Raw genomic sequence first — 24426 nt, forward strand, 5'->3', positions numbered from 1 at the left:
TTTTTCACTGCAGCATCTCGTGTTAATTTTAAATGCTGTCTAGCTCTACTCTTTGTTCCTTGGCTCCACTCTTTGTTCTGAGCTTTAAAATGTCTTGGTATTGATGTCATTCCTTCTTCGTCCTTCAGTCTGTCAAACAAAGACATGGAACAGCAATGAAAAAGAACAGGTTAAAAAGTTTCTCTTTCAGCTTTGTTTTGTTCGCACACAAAAGCCGCCGCTTCCTACAATCATATTTTTTCATTCCACCTATCTTTTTATTTAGTGTTTTCACTCCTTCTGCCACATCAAGGTAAACTGAGAGTTGCTATCTGAATATCAAATGCTCGTTGGTTTAAAATACGCCACAAACAGAAAATTCATGTTTCTGAATTTGTTACAAGCAGTTTGTGTGTCTTCTAATCGAAACTAATCCTTGACAGGAAGAGGCAGCAATTTATTCCACACATCTTATGTCACTTTACATTGTCTGCGAAGGTGAAACTAAAGACTTAGTGTTCTGTCAACCTAGTTTTGGTCCTTGACAACGATATTACAGCAGTGTTACTGTTTGTTGCAGCAGCAGCAGCGCATGTTTATGGACCTTGAAGTCCACTCAGAGGAAAAAAAACAAGGCTGTTTTGAATGAAAAGAAAAAACCTTGGAGCACAGCTTTGTAAATTAATTTGTTCGTGTTGTATGATGGGAACACAGCTGGCCTCATTAACATGCGCACAACAAATAATTATAGCGTTTTTTTTTCTCTCTTCAGCCAGCCAATGCTTGGCTAATGGGCTTGCTGGGTTAATTATGTCAGAGCGTAATTACACAGGGCCCAGGGAGACATAATGGTGCACCCTACTGCGCCCACACCGCCTAATGATGGTGTATCGCTGACAGGGCCAAGACGGACCGCCCCGACACACCTGCTTGTCTTGGCGCACACCACCCTCGTCCACCCCCACCCACCTAGACACACATCATGAACCTGTGTGCCCTCCTCCCTGGTGCCACCCGCAGTCTGCTGAGCCATCCAGCTCCTGACAGGCTTTGGCTCCAGCTCACCCTGAACTCAAGGCTCACCCTGATACAGTAAATGCCTCCTGCTTTGAGATGTGCAATAGCACAGAAACAGCAACGCAGTGACCACAATGAAGCAGCTACAGGGTGGTAACCTCATTTTCGCTCAGCAGAAGTGATGAAACTCAATATCAATACAGCCGAGTGCAAAAACTAAAAACTCATGCAAACTTGTGTTGGCTGTTAGACAGAGTTTATTGCAATTATAAACTTGAATCTTGTTCATGTAGTTTGGTCATTTCTTCTATTTGTATTAACAGTGCTGGAATTTCTAATTAGGAACACACACAGCAAAGTGTAGACCAACGCAGGCATGAGCACAAATCAGTGAAAATGGAACACCTTCATCTCCTCCATCTCTTTTGCTGTAGTTCATTAGCCTAGCCGTGCTAGACATCCCACGGCAACGAATATAATTCTCTGCCAGGGTGGGTCTAGTTACCCTCGGTAAGCCTCAAGGTTGGATGCTCCTAAAACTGGCCGATGAATCACCATGAAGTGTAGAGTCAGAAGGCGGGCGTAACTAAGTGATGACAGAGGCGCGACGATTCTGACAGAAACAACCGGAAACAACTAGCCAAGCCGCGCGAGACAACCCACGGCAAAGAATTTAATTCTCTGCCAGGGTCGACAACAAAAACGACAACAGTCGTTGAGCTCCATTAGCACCGACTCTGAATAATCTTTCTGTTAACATGTCTGTAATATACTTGAGCTTCACCCATTGACGGTATAAATAAGGCTTCACCGAACTACTGCATCCTCTGATTTCCGGCGCTCTAGGAACTATGTCAGCCTATTCGTTGCACTGATTGGTTGTGTACCTACCCAATTGCTGCAGAGTGATTTGAAAGACAACCTTTTAGCCCGCCTCCCTCCCTGTCGAGAGTTCCTACACCCTTGTGTCTTCAGACCTGGGTCTAGCACGGCTAGGCTAGTAGTTCATGATTATCACTGACAAATTGAGGATATAGAAAATTATTTAAAAAAGAACTATATATGACCATAAATTACAAACAATCTTACAAACACACTTTGTAAAATATTCTTTAGCAAATTCAGTGTTTTCTATTGACTAAATTTTTTTTAAAAATGGGTAAAAAACAGTACATTTTTAAAAATATATATGTATGGCTAATACCAACTAACTTCAAAGTCGCTCTGTAGTTTAACACATCCACCCTGTTTTTCTGCTTTATATATATATATATATATATATATATATATATATATATATATATATATATAAAAATCACTTATTATTTTCGATATCTAGCTAATAGAGCAACATTGCTAAAAACGAAAGGCGATCTGACAAATTCTAAACAACCTTCCAGTATAGCAATTTGGAAGCCAAAAAGAAAAGGAATTACTCCTTTCAGCAGCTGTGATTGCTGTGGACCTGGACCTGTATCCACCAGAGAAAATGGTGGATTAAATGTCCTGTGATTTATTAACTTAAATGAGCTGCTGTTGCCCAATCACTTATCATGACCTCAGAGCAGACATCCAATCATCCATAATTAAGATAAGACATGAATTAAAGATTGAAACATTTATTTGCCCTGCGACTCACTCAATGTACATAATGCCTCGTCAGCTATGTTGTATTTCTTGATTAACAGGAATGTGAGCTTTTGGGAGAGTGTTGAATTCATCTTCCAGTGCAGGGTTTATTTGGTGGATTTACCATCAGAGCGGCTCTAAGAAGAAGCTCTGGTGCTTCTTATTAGCTACATCAATTAGTAGGTCTATTTTCTAAAGTTATCAGCAGTCTTTCTGGACTCTCCTTCAGTAACTGTAGATCCTTGGCCCTCGGAGAATATCCCTGCTGCTCCACTTTGATGGGGGTTAATTTTGTATACAGACTTAAGTTATATCCCTTCACTTTAAATTTGACTTTACTTTACTCCCTTGCCACTGATTGATAATCCTGGCTTGTCCATGCGTGAGAGATCCCTTACTATAATCTCTGTCCTTTGATCATTAAAAGTTGAAAGGATATATGGGAAAGAGGCTGATAAAGTGATTTCTGTGACAGTGGGTCGATGGAATAGCAGTGCTTTAAGTCATCCTGTTTGTCTTAGAAGAGCTGTGCTCTTAATAGTGATGTCCCTTGTGACTGATGCAATATCTCCACAGTTGGTGTAACAATGAATGCAGACAATGTTTGACTGTAAACGGTCCTGGGAAAAATAGCTCAATCAATTAAATGGCCCAAAATGTTTGTCTGATGAAAATGCAGCTATGACGAGCTGCAATGTATGACCAGGATTTCAACAAATTGCACATTGCAGAAGTTTTGGCTCTCTGATGAGCATTTCTTTTCGTGGCCTGGCGGCTCAGAGTTTGGATTCTCTCAGTGGCATCTGGCAAAGTTTAAACGTCTGTGGCTCCAACTTCTTATGAAAAGTCACTTCAGTCAGTGCCCATACTGAAGAAGGGATCCAATTGAGTTCCACACAGAAGTCTAAGATGAGTGGATGAAAGCTGTGGGAGAAAAGTTTGTGCAGCAAAGCAGCGATTTTCCTCCTCTTTTAGAGTTTTGAAGGGCTATGGTGTGTGTGTGTGTATGCGTGCGTGCATGGGGGTGAGTGCGTATGTGTGCATGTGGCTCTACATCTTGCCTCCCCCCTTGTCAAGGAGCTCCCCTGAGCTTCCTTCTCTGTGCTTTGGCACTAGAAGTCACCTCCTTTGGTGTTCGGCAGGCAGGTACACAACAGGAGTAGCTCTCTCTCTCTGAGCTGTTGAACTTTTCGGGAGGGGAAGAAAGGGAAGGGGAAGATTAAAAACAGCCCTGTGATGTGGAGTGCCGAGCTGCCTCCTGAGAATTCCTGGCATAATAATTTAAATGATCAAATGATACAGAGGAGACTTGTTAGCTGAGAAACAGCCTCCTAGTTGGCCCCATGGGCCCGGTGCTGCCGCGCATGCATTGCAAAACAGCTCCTCTGTTGTGCTAAAGAATCCCGCTTTTTTTTTAACCCCCTTTTCAGGAGCAGACTTTTTCCACACTTTGTCTAGGTGTATGCTTGGGACTTAAGTCTCTGTCACATATTTATTGTAGTCTTTTTGTCTTCATTGCCATTCATGAGCTTGTAAGAAGACTCATTAGATTTGATTTTTGTACAAGTGAAGTGTCAGAACAACACTTGTGTCATTAGGTCCAGCCTGTGAAATTTTCAAAGGCGACTGAGAGGGGAAAGTCTAAGAGTCACTCTTTGGAAATAAGTCTCAGTGGAATAGTCTGCCTCTGTTGAAACTGCGATGCAGAAAACTCTGTAATGTGCTTTACAGGCAGCGCACATAGTAAAACAGCTATTTTTGCTTTTTTTGAAAAGTAGAAGTGTGTGGATATCATGTGAATCTTAGTAGTTCTTTTTGCAGAGATTTGTTTGTGTCTGGTTCCACAGATCCAGCTCCCATGCTGGAGGCCTCACATTCCCTGGAGGAAAGGCTGCAGCAACTTCAGAGTTCGGCCCCAGACAGCGAGGCCCTGGTGCGAGAGATCAGTGGGCACTGGAAAAAACACCTCGAGTGCCTTGAAAAGACAGGTCAGGCCAAAATCATTTACATCAGGTAGCGCTCAAGTGGCTGCTGCCACACTACATGCCTCCAAGTGCTGGAAGATTCATTGAAATGCAGCAGCCTATGAATTATACTAGAATATCTGACAAAGTGTGAAAAATAGTCAACTTAAGAAGGATATTTCACTCAAATGTAAATCATATTCGGTATCAGGGCAATCACTTGATAAACTCATGGCAGCTCTCTTCATCCACACAGAGTCCTCAGAGGACGGTCCAGCAGTATCGGGAGCAGCAGTGACAGAGGAGACCCCAGAAACCAGCTCTTCAGCCTCCCTGATGACCCCCAACAGCACACCGGCTCCTGGGGAACCAGGCTCTCCGCAGCAGAACTGCCAGGACCGAGCTGAGGACCAAGGGTGAGGACCTGTGAATAATCCTCCTTTACCACTTGCGACACACAACTGTTCGTAAGACTTCATAGTATTTAAAATTGTCAGAATATTATTAAGGACTGACTTCTTTCCAAAAACAAAAGAAAAAACGTTGCGATTATATTGATGGATATGAGTCACAATTTCAGTTGGTAAGGTCATTTTACCATTGCTTGTCCACCAAAAACAAAAGCTACAGTCTGTACCAAACAAGCTCTTCTACATCTGTGCAACCATAGGCATCTCTACATCTGCGCTTTATTTAAAATGGCTTGTTGTGACTCATTTTACCTACATCAAAAAAATACATCTCCTTGTGATTTTACTATTGCACTTGTCCATTGTGCGATTTTGATGTTGTGATTAATTGTTCAGCCCAAATGTTATAAACATTTTCCAGTGCTCACATTTTGTTATAATAATGTAGAAAATAAGAAAAATAGTTTTATATCTGTAAGTCTGTTGAATCAGGACTCTCCATTTAGCAAACACTGACATTTCAGTTTTCTTGGGAACAGTCTGGGCAGTAGTAAGAAGTCAAATTGGTTAAAGTGGTTAAGAAAAGTACTGCTTATTGAAATTTTAGTTTTTGTGACCTCCACCGCACATGCCCACTCGAGATTGGAGGATTTTAGGATAACGATATTTTTCTGTTTCAAGGCCTAAAATTCGAGTAATTGTAGCTTTAAACGTGTGGCCATGATATAGTGAAGGAACTGACAGAGCCTCTTCTCTCAGGGAGGCGGAGGAGAGCGCTGATGTTAGCGGGGCTGACAGACTATCAGAAGCAGAGGAGAAGATCAAAGTTCTGCATTCATGTAAGTGGTTTAAACACTGGCATGTACTGTTGCTGTTAAAATTAATTTAAACCCATTAAAGAGTAGTGGCTCTACTTGCCACTACTTGTATAATTGCAGTATGGTGCCCCCTGCTGAAACACCGATGCCCTGCTGATGCTGTTTACATAAATAAAAGTTAAAACTGTTATTTTTTTACCAATTAACTTTGGGTTTAACTATATGTACCAGTGAAATATCTGCTTTCAATGAATACTTTGACTGTTAAAGGTTTCCCATCACCTGTTATGTTGAACAAAGCAATCACTGTGTTTTGAATATGAAAAATATATCAATGGATTCAGAATATGGATGACTAAGTAAATCTGCAGTGTAGCTTTAAGGTTAAAATTCATGTGTTTTTTGAAGTTAATTTCTCACTTCCCACTGTCTGCCTCTCACCAGCTTTGAATACTGCACAGACAGAGCTGCTGGACCTGCGGTGTAAATACAACCAGGAGATGGCCAACAAGTAAGAATCTGCCTCATATTTTACATTGTATGGTAACTTTACCACATATTTCTGAAAAACTTTCACAGACTCAACCTCTCCCTGCAGTCGTGATGGTTGCACACACCTATCGCTGTGGCCTTCCTCACTGGTGCCTGCTGTAGCATTTCCAGTCTTACTTTGCCTACAAAACTCATGTCCAGCGTAGAGCTGAGGAATGCCATTGTAAAGGCAGAGAGTGAGAGTGACTCAGCCACTAATGCAGGTCGATGAGAGAGGTCTGTGTTTGCCTTCACTGGCAGCTCGGCCTTGACAGCCCTCAAGAAGAATTGCTCCATTTAAAGATTGCTTCAGAAAACACTCTACCTTGTCCTGGTCTTTGAGCGCAATGTATCCACCGCACGCCTGAAATGAATCTGAGCTTGTATGAAGGATGTCGATAGACATTCAAAGTAAACACTCCTTTGTTTGGGTTGTGCTCCAGAGCACAGTCAGCCGCTGCTAATGGATTTTCTCCCAGGCTTAATCCATGGCACAGTTGAAGTGATGTTTCTGGACCCACTGCCATCCATTTTGTTGGATTAGACACATTTTCAGTTCGGTGTTACCTTTTGCGCAGAGCTGCAGTTTGAAAGACTGTCTTCGTGATGTGGTTTGTCATACAGTGTGTGCGTTTTCCTCGTCACAGTCGTGTGGGCTGACAGTAGCAACACTGACCCCAGAGCTCCAGCTGCAGTTATCCCTCCCTGACCCCGAGCCTCTGAACGCTGCGCCGGCCTCTATTACTCTCACTGACTGTTTCCTCAATGTTGATAAGAAAGACTATTTGTCTGCTTCGGCTTGAGTAGCTGAACAGGTAATCAATACAAAACATTTTCCGTACTGCACAAGTTCATTAAACGTGGAGCTGACACCTGTTAGTGTTTGCTGTCAGCGGGGTGCCATCTATCCTGGCCTTATTGATAGGACCTGGGCATTTCCATGACCCTCTGAAACCAGAGCTGCACCACACAACACCGATGATAATTAACGCCAAGAATAGGTTTGGTTTCAGACAGTATATGACTCATTCTACGTCTCCCTGTACAAGTACTAGAGTACTGTATTTTTCCTTCTTGAGTCCTTACAACACAATCATCCTACGGGTTTCATCATATTTTGGTAATAACTCGGCTCTTTTTATGTAAGACAATGGAACAGATAAGTGGAAAAAAATGAAACATAATAAAGGTTTGGCTGAATTTAGTTAGTCTAATTTGTATTTAAAAAGTCCAGCAGGTTCTTTGAATAATTTTCTCTCTTGTAAAAGGGACTACTGTGTCCTGAAACTTGAGAAACCTATGTGCATATTTAATCAATCACAGCATCCTCGTTAATTCATCCTTATCTACCTTTTGAAAATCAGGTCCCATGTGTGCAAAATGAAACTGTTGAACTTCAAACAAACCTCATGAATAATCCTGCTGAGCTTCTGTTTAAATTAGACTGCTCTGATTGTTAGATGTATGGAGGCAAGTTGGAGTTCAGTCTCCAGAGTTCTGAGGAAATGGATCATATAAGTATCTACCTGCTGCTTGGCCACCTCTAAGACAGTCTGCATCATTCACTGAGGTTTTGTCACCAGGACTTTACCTGTACAGACGTTTATGTGCAAACTTTACATGCAAATTGAACTTGACTTTTTTTTTTTTTTTTTGCAGTGTCTTAATATGACCATTGGGTAATAAACTATTTTCAAGTTAATATTTGTTTACCAAAATGTTTCTGGTATTTTTGACAAGATTTTGAAACATTATCCTGTTGAGGGATTTGAGGAAAATGTAATTGAACCATTAAATGAATTAATTATTCAATATTCTTTTGGTGGGGCTGCACAGTGGTGTAACTGGTTAGCACTTTCGCCTTGCAGCAAGAAGATCCCCGGTTCAAATTCCGGGGTGGGCCTGGGATCTTTCTGTATGGAGTTTGCATGTTCTCCCTGTGCATGCGTGGGTTTTCTCTGGGTACTCCGGCTTCCTCCCACAGTCCAAAAATATGCTGAGATTAACTGATAACACTGAATTGCCCGTAGGTGTGAATGTCAGTGTGATTGTTTGTCTGTATATGTAGCTAATAAGGTACATCTAGCTAATAATGACAGTCTAATTATGAATGACACCTCGTTCAGCAGTCCTGCAATAAATCCTCCCTTTATGAAGGTTATAATGTTGGATTTTGGATGGTGTTGATTTAACTGTATAACAGTTATTCAGGCTGTAGTTTGTGGTGGTGTTGAACTGTAACATTTGTTAATGATAAAGAGGTATGTGAGAGCTTTTCTGAAATAGTTTGTGCATTATCATTGGTATGCTGTAAATGTTAAAGGGCCTCTCAGTATAGTGTATGTGCAAATCTGTGTTCATGTGTAAATTTAGCTGCACGCTATGGCAGCTGTAGCTCTAGATAGAATAGAATAATTACAACGCTACTGTGTATCGTGCTTTTGCCATTTCTTATATTTGGTTTTGCTCTCAATCAATCATTATAAGGTCATGATCTGAGGCATAAAACTCTTTAAATTTAGATTTCCTGAAATATGTATGAGGCAAATGAAAATGGCATTTGTTCTTTGAACCTCCTAAGAAAAAACGCGTGACTGTCAGTTTTTAACTTTGTTTTCCAGTTTGGCTTGTTCTTTCTTTGCTATTTATTTAAAAGGGAGAATGTCTCCTCAGTAATCCTGTCGTTGTCTGTCTCTCTGTCTGTGTTCCAGGGCAGAGGAGGTCGATGCCATCATGGCGAATCTTGAGAAAGCAAACCAGGTGAGTACAGTCTTCCTGTGCACTTCTCTGATTGAGATGCTCCTTCGTTAAGGTAATCACTCCTGTAATCAAGCCTTGGCTTTAATTAGACACCCTCCGTCCTGTACTCCCCCCCTCCTTTCCTCCCCCTTCTACCTCCCCTCCCCTGAGTGTGTGATTAGCGAGTGTAAACCTGAGTCCCCGTCGGTGGGCGCGCTATGGCAGCACGGCTCCACTCAGCAGAGAACAGGAGACTGCCGAGTGCGATTGATGCCGGAGTGCTGAACGCCAGGGTTCTTAGTTATCTCATTGCCTTGATTGCTTCCTGTCCTGGTGATACTCCTTTTCTTCTGCTTCTTTCTTCTCCTCTCAGCTTTTCTCTCTCGCACTCTTTTTCTCACTCTGCTGCTCTCTGCCAGCAGCTTCTAGATAAATGTTCTCAAAATGAATCATTAATTAGCAGGCCGGGTGTGACAGAGCAGGTAAACAGTTTGGGGAATAAAGTGGGCTGACTAAACAGCCCCCTCAGCAGAATAAACCGATGACTGCACTTGTCTGTTCGGGCCTCTGCTCAGGTTTTCACTCGTCTCTTTGCCTTCACCGCTTCATGTATATGCACTCACCTTGATCATCTCACAAGTCCATTGATGTGACTAGTGTATGAAAATTGTAATGCTGTGATACCGTGTCTGCGCGCAGAGAGCAGAATTGGCTCAGAGGGAAGTGGAGAGGCTAAAGGAGCAGTTAGCCAGTGGCCAGAATGCCACCACAGGGAGCTGCCATCCAGCAGAGGGCACTAGCAGGGTAAGAATAATGTGGTGTCCAGTGTGAAATACTTGTTTTTAATGGCCACATCTAGGTAGCAGTGACTGAGTACAATTACAGTACCTAGTTAGTACTTTCAAAGGTGCTCGATTACATGTTGCTTTGAACACGTTGAACACACTGAACTGCACTTCACAGGAATATATTGTACTTTTTACTCCACTCCAAAAAAAAAAAGATTTTATTACGATAAATTCGATCACTGTTGAGATATTGTATTCTTTAAAAAAAGAATACCCCATACGAGAATGTGTAATACAGATAATATAGCTCTCTCTCTGCCTTTAACTTTGACCTTTTAACTACATGTTATTGTAATGCTCTACATTTTTTAAGTTTAAATACATGGCTAAGACTGATATGCTTTTGAGTAATTTTAAATTGTGGGAATCTTATTTGTACCAAAGTAAATAATCTTGTTCTACTAATCCTTTTTTGTAACTGTATTTAAATTAGTGATTGATTCTTAGACTGAGTTAGTAAGTTAATAGACAGCAGCATTTATCACACAACAATAAGCATTTTCTGACATTCTCTGTATATATTGAACATAACCATCACAGCTTAATAAGACTGGTTAACTCTTTGATTTTACGTTTCAAATGTAATAGTGCTCAATGCCTGCTTTAGTAATCAAAACAAGGACAAACTAATACATTATGAAAACTAAAATATACTCAAATTATCAAACGTATAGGTATAGTACAATGTCTTTAAACATTACCACATAAGTAGCCCCTAATAAAAATAGCAAACGATGACAACCGCAAATTCAAATTTAGATCAGTTTGCTGTGTACAGATCCTCACATTCTGAAACCACTGATATCACATCACCACTTCAGATGCTGTGATTCACCAGCTGCCCTCACTCTTTTTATCACCTTTTCCTCTGCCCTCTCACACTACACTTGCTCATGTCTCACGCTCGCCCTGTCAGGAGAAGAACGAGAAGGGCGATGTGTTGCCCTCCCAGCTGGAGGCTGCCTTGCTGGCTAAAGACCGCGAAATCCTCCGACTTCTAGAAAACATTCAGCGGCTGCAGTTCACACTGCAGGAAGTGCAAGAGACCTCAGCCAATCAAATCCTAGAGCTGGAACGTCAGCTGGCCTATAAGACAGAAGCTATCGAGGTGAGTGATTCTAGCGCTTAACGAACACCTCATCTGTCCTCAGCGGCTCTGATAATTAATGAGTCTCTTATTAACAATAAAAAATGTTTCTTCTCTTTTTCCATTTCAGAGATTAGAAGCTAAACTGCAATCCCAAATGGACTATGAAGAGATTAAAACTGAACTAAGGTGATAACTGGTGTTGCTGGAATGTGTCACTAAGTCACGTGATGTAATTAATGTCAACCTAAATGTATGACTGTCTGAATGTTTGTTTTTGTCTAGTATCCTAAAGGTAATGAAGCTGGCCTCAGCAAATGGCAGCTCATCCCAGGTATGTGTGATCCTGCACATTCTTATTGCTCACACAGCAGCATTAAGGCCTAGTTTTTACTAAAGTAGACCTTTAGTTTCTTCTTAATGTTGACTTCGTGCCAGGAAAGAAAAACAGCCGCAGTGCTACTGAGTGCTTCACTGATCCATCACCTATTATAAAGATATTGACGGCCACTGTAATTGATTAATCAAAAATTAACAGCTTTTGTGTTTGTGTGTGTGTGTGTAAAGGATTCTGCCAAGGCTGCAGAGGCTCTTTTGCTGGATAAAGAGGCCTTTCTTCCATCTCACAAGTACCTGGTGGATAAGACCAGAATATTGCACAGCAATGGTATCAAGCTTCATTTCCTGTCCATAACTCATAGTGTAAAATACTTTAGTGCACAAAGCTGTGCAGTTTTTGTATGCAGCAAGTTTTATCATCTATTGCCTGGCACTCACTGGTCAGCTCAGACGATTCTGTTGTCGATTTTTTTTTTCCAGACCTAAATCTTTGTGCATAAACTTATCCCGCAAAATGTAGTCTGCACTAGCAAAGCTAGGAAACAAGTGATTTAATTCATGAAATACCTGTTATCAGCTAGATATCAATCAGTCAGACTACACTATTGTTGCTGCATGCATCCCACACAAGCTGAGTAAGAGAGAATGTGATTTCTGTCCCCAGATGATGACCATTCTGAGGACACAGGTAGGGAGACAGGCAGGCCGCTGGGCTCCCATTCATCCTCCTCTCAGGCAGACAGTCGTGCCTCCCCCAGCCCTGGTCCCCCACCCTGGATGGCTCCTCCTCCAGCCATGATCTCCCCCGTCCTTTCTCCGTGTCTCCATGCTCTGGCGACCGACTGTCAGGAGACCACATACTCCACAAGCAGCTCCTCTCTCCACACTTTAAAAAGGACGGCCTCATGGCTTTCCCCACCGCCCTCTATGCAGCCAAAGTTGCCCTCATGTCAGCCTCTCAAGGGTCTGCAGGGGCTGGCAGCGTTGATGCTGGCTTGCCCAGCGACCAGTCAGAAAGCGGCAGCTCAACTGCAGGAGACGAGGACCAACTAGACACAGCAGAGATTGCCTTCCAGGTGAAAGAGCAGCTGCTGAAGCATAACATTGGCCAGAGAGTCTTTGGCCACTATGTGCTGGGCCTCTCCCAGGGCTCGGTCAGTGAGATCCTGGCAAGACCCAAACCCTGGAGGAAGCTGACTGTGAAAGGCAAAGAGCCTTTTATTAAGATGAAGCAGTTCCTCTCTGATGAACAGAACATCCTGGCACTCAGGACCATCCAGGTCCGCCAGAGAGGTGAGTGGGAAAACATATAGTCACAGTTGGAGAGCATGAAGTACAATGTTACTTACAGCTCTACAACATGGGATAATAGGGGGCGCAGGATGATAAAGTTGCTCACATTAAGTCATCTTCTTAACCTTTTTATTCTTCCTCTAATCAATTTATCTTATGAGAAGACCAAAACTAACAATGAATTCATCAAATGAATGAAGCAAGTGTTGCATTTGTAGCTAAAGTCTGATGTAGCTGCATCCTTTTTGTCCAAAAGACTGTCCAACACATTTCGTCTTTACTAAGAACATGAGTACTTGGTTAAAGTCAGTCTCACACACAGTGCTTTGCTTGCTTCCCCTTTTAGGAAATTATGCATTTGTGACCTTAATGATTTGTGTCTTTGTCAGTTTTAGTCTTTTAATGGGATTTGTACATCAGGTCAAAATTGGCCCAGCAGTTAGTTTTGTTTAAAGAAATTGTCATGAACACCTTACACTTAGTTTAACTTTGAACCTCACTTTTGTCTCGACTTGAAAATAGATGATATGGTTCAACAGCTATTGGCTTTCACTAAATCTACAAAGCTATTGAAGTGTTTGGAGGAGGCTCTTTTCAGAGCCTTTTAAGGAGTTGGAGTCTACAAAGCTATGATGTACCAATAAATTTTTAGAGCAGATGTAATCATGTCATCTTGTTTTGGTGGCTTAGCTCCTGGACCCGTGTACATTTAAACCTTCTAATCTACTTGGACCTCATCCTTGACTTCTTCACGGTTTCCTCTGCCATGTTTATAGTGTTACTTTTAAACTTTGTTTTCTCCCTAGATTCACAGCTTTTGAAAGTTGAGCTTCCCGTATACTGCAACCTCAGACAGCACGCGCTCAAAGGCAGCCATTGATCTACCAGTCAAAAGCAAAGCCTTGGAACTGCTCTCTGATCAACCATCCCACTCACCCCCCTCCTCTCTCCTCCCTCTCTCTATCTCTTTCTGTTACCCTCTGTGGCAGGGAGCATCACTCCACGCATCCGAACTCCTGAAACTGGGTCAGACGACGCCATTAGGAATATCCTGGAGCAGGCCAAGAAGGAGATCCAATCCCAGAGGGGAGGTGAGTATGAAGCTGCCAGTCAACTCATAGTTAAAACACATTTTGATTGATTTGTTTATTTTTTTTCTTTAATTGACAATGATTTTTGAAATGTATTTTAATTGCTACTTTAATTCCTCTCAATTGGAAAGGTAGTTTGAGTGTGCACTGATATCAGCGTGTGGGGTGTTTCTTATTTAGGTGATGGCAAGTCATCTTTAAACAGTTCATCAGGCAGAAGCAGTAACGGGGCGGGCAGCAGCTCTGATGAAACCATAAAGAGCATCCTGGAACAGGCCAGGAGGGAGATGGAGGCACAGCAGCAGGCCCTGATGGAGATGGAGGTTTGCGGGAGGGCCTCAACTGCCAGCTCAGGAGTTCAGATGGAACGTCTGGGGCCCCCTGAGCGCTCCAGGGGCCTGCCTTTACCCATCTCCATCAAACAAGAGGAAGGAGGCTGTGTTACCGTGTGCATGGCCAATCCCATCAGCAGCCCCCAGACACCCCTCAGTGTCCTCTCCCCTGCTGCTTTTGTCCAGAACATCATTCGCAAAGTCAAATCAGAGATCGGTGAAGCGGGCACGTACTTTGATCAGCACTGGTCTCAAGAGCGGGGACCCATCGGACTTGGAGGCGGCGGTAGCTCTCGGCCTTTCAGTTCAGTCTCCCCCTCCTTGTCTTCCTCCTCTTCTGGCCCCTCAGCTTTGCCTCGGCCCTGGCCTCGCCTTGAGAATGGTGAGGGTCTTCCCAACAGCGAGGAGGCCTCTGCTGCTGAGGATGAGCTGGGCCTGGGCCGACCAGTAGAAGTGAAGGTGGAGTCAGACACCTCTGTAAGCGGTGAGTCTCCAGGACCCGGCCCAGGACGCCTCTCCTACTACCCAGCATATATTCCTCGTGCACTGAAACCCACCGTGCCCCCCCTGACACCAGAGCAGTATGAGATGTACATGTATCGGGAGGTGGACACCATTGAGCTGACCAGGCAAGTGAAGGAGAAGCTGGCGAAGAACGGCATCTGTCAGAGGATCTTTGGTGAAAAGGTCAGCTGTTGCTCTGGCATATTAATGCATGCACGCTGCAATACAAACAGCTCGCAAAAAATACAGTCTTACCTTACAGAAAGACATAGGAGAAATGAGAATATGTACACTATATTAAAAGTTATAATATGTAGTATTTTACATTCAAATGAAAATAATGCCATGGAGGACTTCAACAAGTGCTTGTGTTAAAATTTAGTTAAGTTATATAGACAATGAATGTAAGCAGCCACTGGTAATAAATTAATATTTGCCACGTTCCTGATCTCATGGTTTCAGATTTTCAGAATGTGAAATATTAGTCTGAAGTTACCTCCGTACTCACAAAACATATTTTAATTATTTCAACAAACAAAGCAAAAACTCAATTATGTGAAAAAGTAATTGCCTTCTTTATATTTAATAACAGCTCCCACCACTTTAGCAGCAATATCTGCAATCCAAAGCTTCTTATAATTAGATAATAGTGTTTCACTTTGCTGTGGAATAATTTTAGTCTGCTTTTTAGAATTTCTTACCACCAGAAGGCTTTACGCTTCCCATAGCAGTACACACCCTCAGCATCCCCGCTCTTTTACATAACATCATTTTTGACTGTTCGTATGGTGATTGTACAGTTGCTTCACGTGCGTATCAAAACCCAAACGGAGTCTGAAATGTTGTATTTGCTTTATACCTGATATACTAGAACCTGCTTTGTTTGAAAGGTACCCTTCTATATTACTTTCTGTCTACAACATTGTCCTAAAAGCCTTCAGGTAATTTACTACAAGTGTGAGACAGCAGTGGATTCTGCTTTACCTTTTTTTTTAACCATTTTCCAAAATCATCACGGAGAGCAAAAGACACAGTTTGCTGCCAAAATCATAAAACGCCTTTCTTTACTTTTCCCTACATTTTCACATCTATTTCAAACTGAAATATACATATAAAAATAAAACTTTACTACAAAGAAGACAGAACAGGTCAGAAAAATGAAACTCATCACTAATAAATGTAATCTAGGTTTTGACAAAATGGTAACAGATGAAATGTAGTTTGTTTGTTTCCAGCTGTTTGTAGGAGTCTTTGCACTGAGTTTATTCAATTCCTGCAGCATCAAACAGCAGCAAGATCCATATGAGCATCTCCAAAGAAAGAGGGGTTGTGTTTATTTACTTGGAACGGTGTGCTTTTAATTAGAAATTGTCTCTGACATGGAGACAGGATCAATCAGAATCTAACAGCAGGCCACATTGTTTACCTTTCTTCACCTCAGACAGGTGAGCTGTCACACCAGGAATCACAGTTTATAAATGCATGTAAATCAATTGTTACTTAACAATCATCCCCATTTGGAGTTTTGAGCTCCAGCACAGCTGTCTGGATATTTTTATTTGACTAATGGTAAACTAGATAACTAGTAACTAGTTACTAGATTATTATTGCACATGTTCCGAATTTTGAGTGTTTAGGAAATCAAAACTGGACTGTTAGTCATTTGAACTGTTTGATAAACTTCTGTTAGATTAAATGTAGTCTTTCTATATTTTTGGCATTATTATCAATGACACATCACTTGATGTTCTGCCCGGTCTTGTGTAGTTGACATATTGTGTGTGTACTATGCATCCGTCTGTCACTATGGTAAGTATTTCTGAATGAAACCACATGGAACATTAATTTATAAGTGGCCTTAATGTATAATTACCTGTATCTGAATGGCAAAATGTCATGACTTTAACAGACTGATGAAGCAGCAGTGTCGAGAATCACATGTCTGAAAAGCGCTCTGTTTTTAATTTTATTGTTATTCAGGCGGGCTGCACAGTGGTGTAACTGGTTAGCACTTTGCCTTGCAGCAAGAAGGTACCTGGTTCAAATCCTGGGGTGGGCCTGGGATCTTTCTGCGTGGAGTTTGCATGTTCTCCCTGTGCATGCGTGGGTTTTCTCCGGGCACTCTGGCTTCCTCCCACAGTCCAAAAATATGCTGAGGTTAATTGATTATTCTAAATTGCCCATTGGTGTGAGTGTGATTGTTTGTCTATATATGTAGCCCTGTGACAGACTGGCGACCTGTCCAGGGTGTCCCCTGCCTTCACCTGAGTCAGCTGGGATAGGCTCCAGCACCCTCCGTGACCCTAATGAGGATAAAGCGGTGTATAGAGGATGGATGTTATTCAGGCCATCCACACTGCTTTTAGCTGAGAGGCCTGCTTTTAAACGAGTAGTCATTTGTGCCCTTGAAGAAACTTTTTTGACCCTTATTACAAGTTTTAACCATATCAAAGTATTCCTACTGTAGATAGCTCTCACTGTGGTTTAGTGAGTTTGTGAATCTTTACAGACTGATGGATTTCAACAGTTCATCTCTTTTGGAATTTCCTTTGTGGCACAGTGTGCTTGTAGGAACTTTGCAGTGATTTGCTCTTTATTTTTTATATATTTTCTTATATTATTTAGAATTTAACTTTGATAAAATTTTAGTATTTAACTAAATCTAGTTGCCACTGAAATCTAAAATATTTTTCCAGAAAGGTAACATTAGTGTTGGAAGCAAAATTTGGAACTCTTTACTGTGACAACTTTGCAGCAGAGGAAATTGTATGCACAACACTGTATTTCATTTGCATTTCTCCTGAAATAAGCTGCACCATGCTCTATATTAGTTTTCCTAGTTCAGCCCCAGAGAATGTGCCTATCTATCCATCTAAAAAAAAAATCCCTGTGGGTGTATTCTTTGCTACCTCTATGATTTGTCAGTTCGTTCTGTCTTGACTTGATAGAACATAGCAGGTTTCCTGGTGGCAGATTTTTCTTGGAGATATTAATTCTTCATTGTCAAACTTATAAAATTCTTGACTGTTTGATTATTGCATTTTTTGCTTAAGTAAAGTTACACCTAAGATGAAGACATTGCAGTTCCTATATAATCTATTTTTACACTCTTTTAGGTTTGTGTTGATATTGCAAAAACAATAAGGTGAATTAAGAAAAGTTTCCTTTTCTACAATAGTCCCTGTTAGTTTATAACCTGATTTATTTATCTACTCAGCAAATTACTCCACAGTCATGCAAATCATAATGTGGCAATTAAGTTGACCAGTGGATTTTCACCTTCATTAAATGTGCTGCAAGTCAAACTGAAAGCGTTACACTTCAGCAACACTTCAGTAGTGTGTTGTTTCCCTCTAGTGGTTGTGTTCTGAAAGTGCATCACTGAGCCCAAATATTAAGAGCTAAAACGTTGCAATAATTTGGACCATCAGTCAAGTGTTGTGCCATTTATGCATTTGGTGTAAGCAATGTTATGTTTAGTGTATTTATTCACAGCATGTTAACCTGCACTTGTTTTGCACAGGTGCTGGGACTTTCTCAAGGCAGTGTGAGCGACATGCTGTCTCGGCCCAAACCCTGGAGCAAGCTGACCCAAAAAGGCAGGGAGCCTTTCATCCGCATGCAGCTGTGGTTACTGGATCAGCTCGGCCAGAGCCTCAACCAGCCGCCAAACCAAGGCCACGCTCAGGGTGAGACTGTGTTTTACAACATTCTCTCACGCATAGAAGCAAGAGAGATGCTGCAGTAAAATTTGAAAAACTAAACATTTTAACCTAAAATGGATGAAGGCCAGAGTGGGATTTCTGTAATATCTACATTCTGGCTATAAATTTATCGTTCCTTACTACTTTCAGATAAAAGCCCAGTGATGGCACAGTCCTCACCCTCCCCGCCTCCTAGCCCAGCGGAGAGCCATGCAAGTCCCCTGGTTGAGCCTGTCAGTCTCTCTCTGGAGAGCAGCAAAGAGAACCAGCAGCCTGAGAGCCTGGTTTTGGGGTTGCCCACCCATCCAGAGGGAGGGAAGTCCACTCCGAGCCTCACAGCTCTACATCAACCCACAAACCCACTGGGCATCCAGGAGCTGGTGGCCATGTCTTCAGAGCTGGACACCTACGCCATTACCAAGAAGGTCAAGGAGGTGCTAACAGACAACAACCTTGGTGGGTTTGAGTTCAAACTGTTGGTTAAGCTGACACTCCTTCTGAATGTAGACACCTCTCCTACATACACTGTGTACGTTTGTTACCAACAGGCCAGCGTCTTTTCGGGGAGACCATCCTGGGTCTGACTCAAGGCTCAGTGTCCGACCTGCTCTCCAGGCCCAAACCTTGGCACAAACTGAGCCTGAAAGGCAGGGAGCCATTTGTCCGCATGCAGCTTTGGCTCAATGATCCTCACAACGTGGACAAGCTGAGGGCCATGAAGAAGATGGAGAAGAAAGGTGAGAATACAGATTGCATTCTGTAACTAGAAAAGCACTCAGAGAGTGCAGACCTCCACCAAGGATAGAGAGGAAAACAGGAAACCCATGCAGTAAAGGATCATGAGCTAGAATTGAACCTGTGTCTCTGACACAGTTCTGTTTACGAATCACCTTCTTAACCAGTTGAGCTATCTGAACACCTTGCCCCAATTTGGTGGACGACATACTAACCTATGATGTTTTTGTCATATTTCGGACAACATACTAAAACATACTAAAAAATTCAAAGTGATCCAGAATCCAGGATCCTTTCCGGATTGCCACCAAAATTAAATCAGCTCTTCCTCTTACCTTAGTCTACATCCCCTCAAAATTTTATGTGAATCTGCCCAGGCGTTTTTGAGTTATCTTGTTAACAGACAGAACGACAGACGCACAAACGCCTGGTGTCACATAACCTCCTTGGCGGAGGTGATAATACTCAGTATGAGAAATTGTTAGTGTTTTGTAATCCCTTTACTCTGGATCTCCCTTCCTGTCCTCTAGCCTACCTGAAGAGGCGGTACGGGCTGCTGAGCACTGGCTCGGACAGCGACTCACCCAGCACTCGTTCTGAGTGTGTGAGTCCAGCCTTGACCTCGCTAGACTTGTGCCCCTACAGCCAGGTGAAGAAACCTCGGGTGGTGCTGGGAGCTGAGGAGAAAGAAGCCCTGAGGAAGGCCTACCTGCTGGAGCCCTACCCCTCTCAGAACACTATCGAAATGCTGGCCTCACAGCTCAACCTCAAAACTAACACTGTCATCAACTGGTTCCACAACTACAGGCCAGTCTAATGCCCTTTGTGAACTGTACTAATAGCTGTCTTTGTTGTTTTCATTACTACTTGACCTCTACTTTAAGTTGCTACCAAATATCCTAAATGTGAATTAGGAAAGTAAGCTCAAATATCCTCTCTCTGAAATTTTCCTTTGTGTCTAACAGTAGTGTTTGTGTGCAGGTCTAGAATGCGACGTGAGGTGCTGATGGAAGGTCTGCCAGATGATACAGATGCTGAACACCACAGCTACTCCCCTTCAGTGACACGGAGCCCCCACTCTGATGGAGAGGAGAGGAGGCTGCAACAGCCCTCAGGACACATGCACTCCTGCCTTCCTCTTGGCGCCAACAGTGCACTGCCTCATGTCAAACAGGAGGCAATAGACAGGGAAGATGAGGCAGAGGCGGGAGGAGAAGGCTCTATGAAACAGTCAAGAGCTCAGTGTTTTCCCACCGTACCATTCCCACAGCTGAAAAGCGAGCACGAAGACTCCATCACTGGCTGTCGCGAGCCCCACCTGGCTGGGCAGAGCTTAAGGCAAGAGGAGGGGATGAGCAGCCAGACTCAGGGGCTCTATCCTGGTGCAGCCTCCATAGATGGCCCCAGAGAGCCAACCAGTCCAGGCATGAGGGGGAAGAATCCGGAAAGTCACCCGTTGACCCCGTCAGCTTCAAGGCTTCATCAGAGCCCTGCCGCAGCAGCCTAGAGGTCTCCCTCAACTCCCCCTCTGCTGCATCCTCACCCGGCCTCATGATGTCAGTCTCCCCTGTTCCCTCCTCCTCTGCTCCCATATCACCCTCGCTGCCCAACCCTCCATCAACAAGCACCAATCACAGCCTGGACCCGAACCCACTCCCTCCCTTCCAAAGCCCTAAACTCAACAGAAGCACTCAGAGACGCAACGAGAAAATGGCCAACCTCAATAACATCATCCACAGGCTAGAGAGAGCGGCCAATCGAGAAGAAACACTGGAATGGGAGTTTTAAGTCCACTTTACTGTATCTAGTGCGGATGACCGTCGCAGCACACAGGAGAGTCTCAGATAGAGTCTTCCTGAAGACTTTGAATGGAGCCTGGCTCCTGAAGGCCTGTCCTCTCACACTGAAAACTCTTAGGAAACGGGAACGCAGAGCTAAACATATGGCTAAATTCCCTACAAAAACTCAAGAGTTGAAAAAAATATATGTGTGTATTTGTTTTTTTTTTCTTTTGATAATGCATACTACTTTGAACTATATGTGACAGCACTAGCTGTTATTTTACCTATTGGACTTGACATGAAGACTTTTGCAGCTATGGTGTCATAAAATGTACACTGAAGTTCTGTAGATTGCCACTGGGTGAGATTAAAAAAGACCCCTGTCTTAAGCCATTAAAAGCACTATAACTATTTGAAAAGAGACATTGACCAAATTTGCTACTTTTTGAATAGCAATTTTTCAGATTTTGTCTGTAAGACTGGACAGTTTAAGTCAAGTAACATGAAGTCCTATTACTGACTGAGGGATAGTCCTTTAAGACTCTAAATATTGAACATCTTGTATGTACTTAGTTTCTTGGTGATATGTTTTGAAATATTTGTAACTCACACGTATAAAATGTGGTTGTACATGTTGTAGAATTGTCTGCAATAGCCTTCTCCAAACCTGATGTAGCATGGTACTCACCTGACCCTGTTATCCTCTGTAGTTAGTCACCTGTGATTATACTTGAGCGAAAAAAAGTTGAAAACCCTGCAAAAAATAAGAAAAAAGAAAACGTTAAATCTAATGAGTAGAGTACTTTAAGTGTTTTCTTTTGTTTTTTTCTTTGAATAATCCTTGAGGTTTACAGTTTAGGGCCCTTGTGCTTTTGGTAGTAAGTGAACCATTCACTTCACAAGAGCACAGTTTACATGATTTCTTTCAGACTTACCTCTCTGACCCTCTAAGGCACTGGTTCTCAGACTGTAACGGGCCAAGACACAGGACACCTGGTTTACCTCAGATTATGTTGATGCACATCATGCTATGATCATGCGTTTCATTCTTATACATAAACATGAGCCACACTTACTTGAGTCAGTGGAGGAAAACTATAATGTATTATGCCTCACACGTGAGTTCATGCCTCAAAGATCAAACATGGAGCAAGTGGGGAGTATTAAGGAGTTTTACAAAGAACACGAGGAGTGGTTATTCCTTTGTATGTATGCATTGTGATTCTCCTCGCAGGTTAGACCGGATTGAGAGTGCAATCTCAAAATGGGTATTTTACTGTAGCTGCCACAAATTGTAACTAATGAAACACCTCTGGCTCAAGCATCGTATCTCTACAGTTCTGCACATTGATCTACTTTGAGGCTGAAGCTCATAGTGTTTGAAAGCAAGATGCATACAGTATGACCTCTCATCAACCAGACAGCATTCAATCTGTAAGTACACTATATTCAAGTACACAAAAGGTTACAGGTATCCCCTCATATTATCTTTGACCACTTGTGTATTGTGTCTGTAGACGTTTCTTTGTCATGCTTGCAAGATGTTCTTTATGTATTTTGCCTCTATTTTATACTCAGAACAGTTAACTAGATATTCAATACCTCGTGTATGAAGTACTTACAGCACTTAGATTTTGATAATTGTGAGGACTCAAGAAAAATTCAAATATCAACATTATCCTAACTTAGTGTCCACAAGTCTTTGCCTTTACTGTATCGTTGAAGTTGGTAGTAAACACTTGCACATGTCTACATAGTTCAGAGGACTTGGATTGTATTATGTAGAGATATATATTACGCAATTACTAAAAAATAATATCTTACATTCTTGGAACAAAATGTGCTGATTATATTGAAATAGAGTGTACAGATTTAATAAACCAAACCCATTCAAGCCAGTTCTGGTCTGGCAAGCTTGCCCACATTTTAGACCTTCTCTCAGGGTAGTCTTGCTTTTTAAAGCTTTACTGAAACAGTTACTCTCATCAGTGGTGTTGGTTATGACAAACATGCGGTGTATAGAAAGACTCCGTTATACTGAACATGTGGAAGTTATACGAACATGGGAATTTCAACTTTTGCCGAAAATGGTGGTTTGTTGGAGAATTGTTGCCGTTTTTTAATTCATTACACACATGTCAAAGTACAGTGTAGACTGGAACTACCAGGATGAGGCTAATGGGTTACAATTTTGAGATCAGTAGGCTTTACTCTTTAAAATATTGTTTTTGTTTTCTCTTGGAGCCACAGAAGATTTTTCTCTGGTTTTCGTACCACCATATTTTGTGCATAATATACTGTATGATTAGAAGTGGCATTTCTTATGTGAAAATTTCATTGTCTTTCATGGTAACATGGACATATGACTGAAAAAGAAATGTATTTACCCAGACCATTAATTCTTCATGTAAAGCTCATTTCATTGTTTTGCATGCAAATCCATTCTGGTCACATGACAAGGGATAGACTGTTTTTGTGTTAATGTTCTTGCACAGGGACATTGAATCAGCACTTAAAATCTTTTTGCATTAGTGAAGTCCGTGCATGGTGCAGCTGATAAATATGACTCTCACAAAGTCATCATGATTCCAGTCAAATCAGGACCCAACAATGACCCCCGAAACATTACTTCCAGGTAAATATTGAAGTCAAGATTATTTTGTGCCATATCATATGCCTCATGCATTATCCTCACGGAGAAATGCCTTGTGGTAAAGTGTGATCTACAAAGTGTGTAGGGCTTTTGTCAACCAGTCCAGAAAAGCAAAGCTTTTTAATACAAGAGCCCTACACATTAGATGATTTTATTTTATAACTGACATCAGTCACTAAATAATGAAGTAACTGGTCAGCAAAATTTGAATGATTCAGAGTTGCTAATATAGAAATAATATTTACAACTCTGGCACTGAGGGTTTGTCACAGATAATTTGTCATATAAAAGTCAGCTGTGAGCTAATAAAGAAAAGTGTCCTGCAGGTTTAATTAACCATCTAATGCCTCACATGTCAGGCTAATAAATGTTAAAGAATGGACAAAGGTATGCCAAGCGTCTTGGAAATGAAATTGCATATGTAAGCCATCAGTCAATACATAATTGTTTAAGATCCTGAAGTGTTGTGTTTTTATTTCTCTCCGGTGAGAAATGGGCATTTTTGCTGTACAAATTAATGTTAATAGGAGTGGCATGGCTCAGTGGGTAGAGTGGCTGTCTTGCAACCAGAAGGTTGCTGGTTCGATCCTCGGCCCCTCGTGCTCATGTCAAGGTGTCCCTGAGCAAGCCACCTAACCCCTAATTGCTCCTGATGGGTCATGGTTAGCGCCTTGCGTGGTAGCTTCTGCCATCAGTGTGTGAATGGGTGGATGTGATGTATCTTGTAAGGTGCTTTGGGTACCTTAAAAAGTGCTATATAAATATGGACCATTTAATATAGAGAAATTAATGCACACAATTTTACCATAAAAGGCCACTGAATGGCCAGCCTGTGTCAATTCAGAAAATTTAGGAAATGTGTCTCGGATTTTGTTCAAGCTTCATAATTGTGATCATGAGGTCCAAAATCAAAGTATTAAACATTTTGGCTGATATTTTTCAAACCTGAGGAATTCTCTATTTTTACCTTAA

At 42.0% G+C, this 24426-nt stretch overlaps 1 protein-coding gene across 1 annotated transcript in view; it reads left to right on the forward strand.

The window, feature by feature from the left end:
• cux2b (cut-like homeobox 2b) overlaps nt 1–23908 on the forward strand; it is an 86116-nt gene extending 62208 nt beyond the window's left edge. The window contains 20 exon segments of the mRNA XM_051950729.1: nt 4473–4613; nt 4846–5005; nt 5759–5838; nt 6262–6328; nt 9060–9108; nt 9787–9891; nt 10852–11043; nt 11153–11211; nt 11308–11356; nt 11590–11689; nt 12026–12132; nt 12135–12654; nt 13644–13745; nt 13926–14764; nt 18105–18270; nt 18436–18741; nt 18834–19022; nt 19551–19827; nt 20002–20420; nt 20423–23908. Of these exon segments, the coding sequence (XP_051806689.1) occupies nt 4473–4613; nt 4846–5005; nt 5759–5838; nt 6262–6328; nt 9060–9108; nt 9787–9891; nt 10852–11043; nt 11153–11211; nt 11308–11356; nt 11590–11689; nt 12026–12132; nt 12135–12654; nt 13644–13745; nt 13926–14764; nt 18105–18270; nt 18436–18741; nt 18834–19022; nt 19551–19827; nt 20002–20420; nt 20423–20808 (4313 nt within the window). The 3' untranslated portion in view covers nt 20809–23908.
• The last annotated feature ends 518 nt before the right edge of the window (nt 23909–24426 follow it).

This window comes from Acanthochromis polyacanthus, chromosome 7 (assembly GCF_021347895.1).
Source record: "Acanthochromis polyacanthus isolate Apoly-LR-REF ecotype Palm Island chromosome 7, KAUST_Apoly_ChrSc, whole genome shotgun sequence".
In the NCBI taxonomy this organism is placed as follows: Eukaryota; Metazoa; Chordata; class Actinopteri; family Pomacentridae; genus Acanthochromis; species Acanthochromis polyacanthus.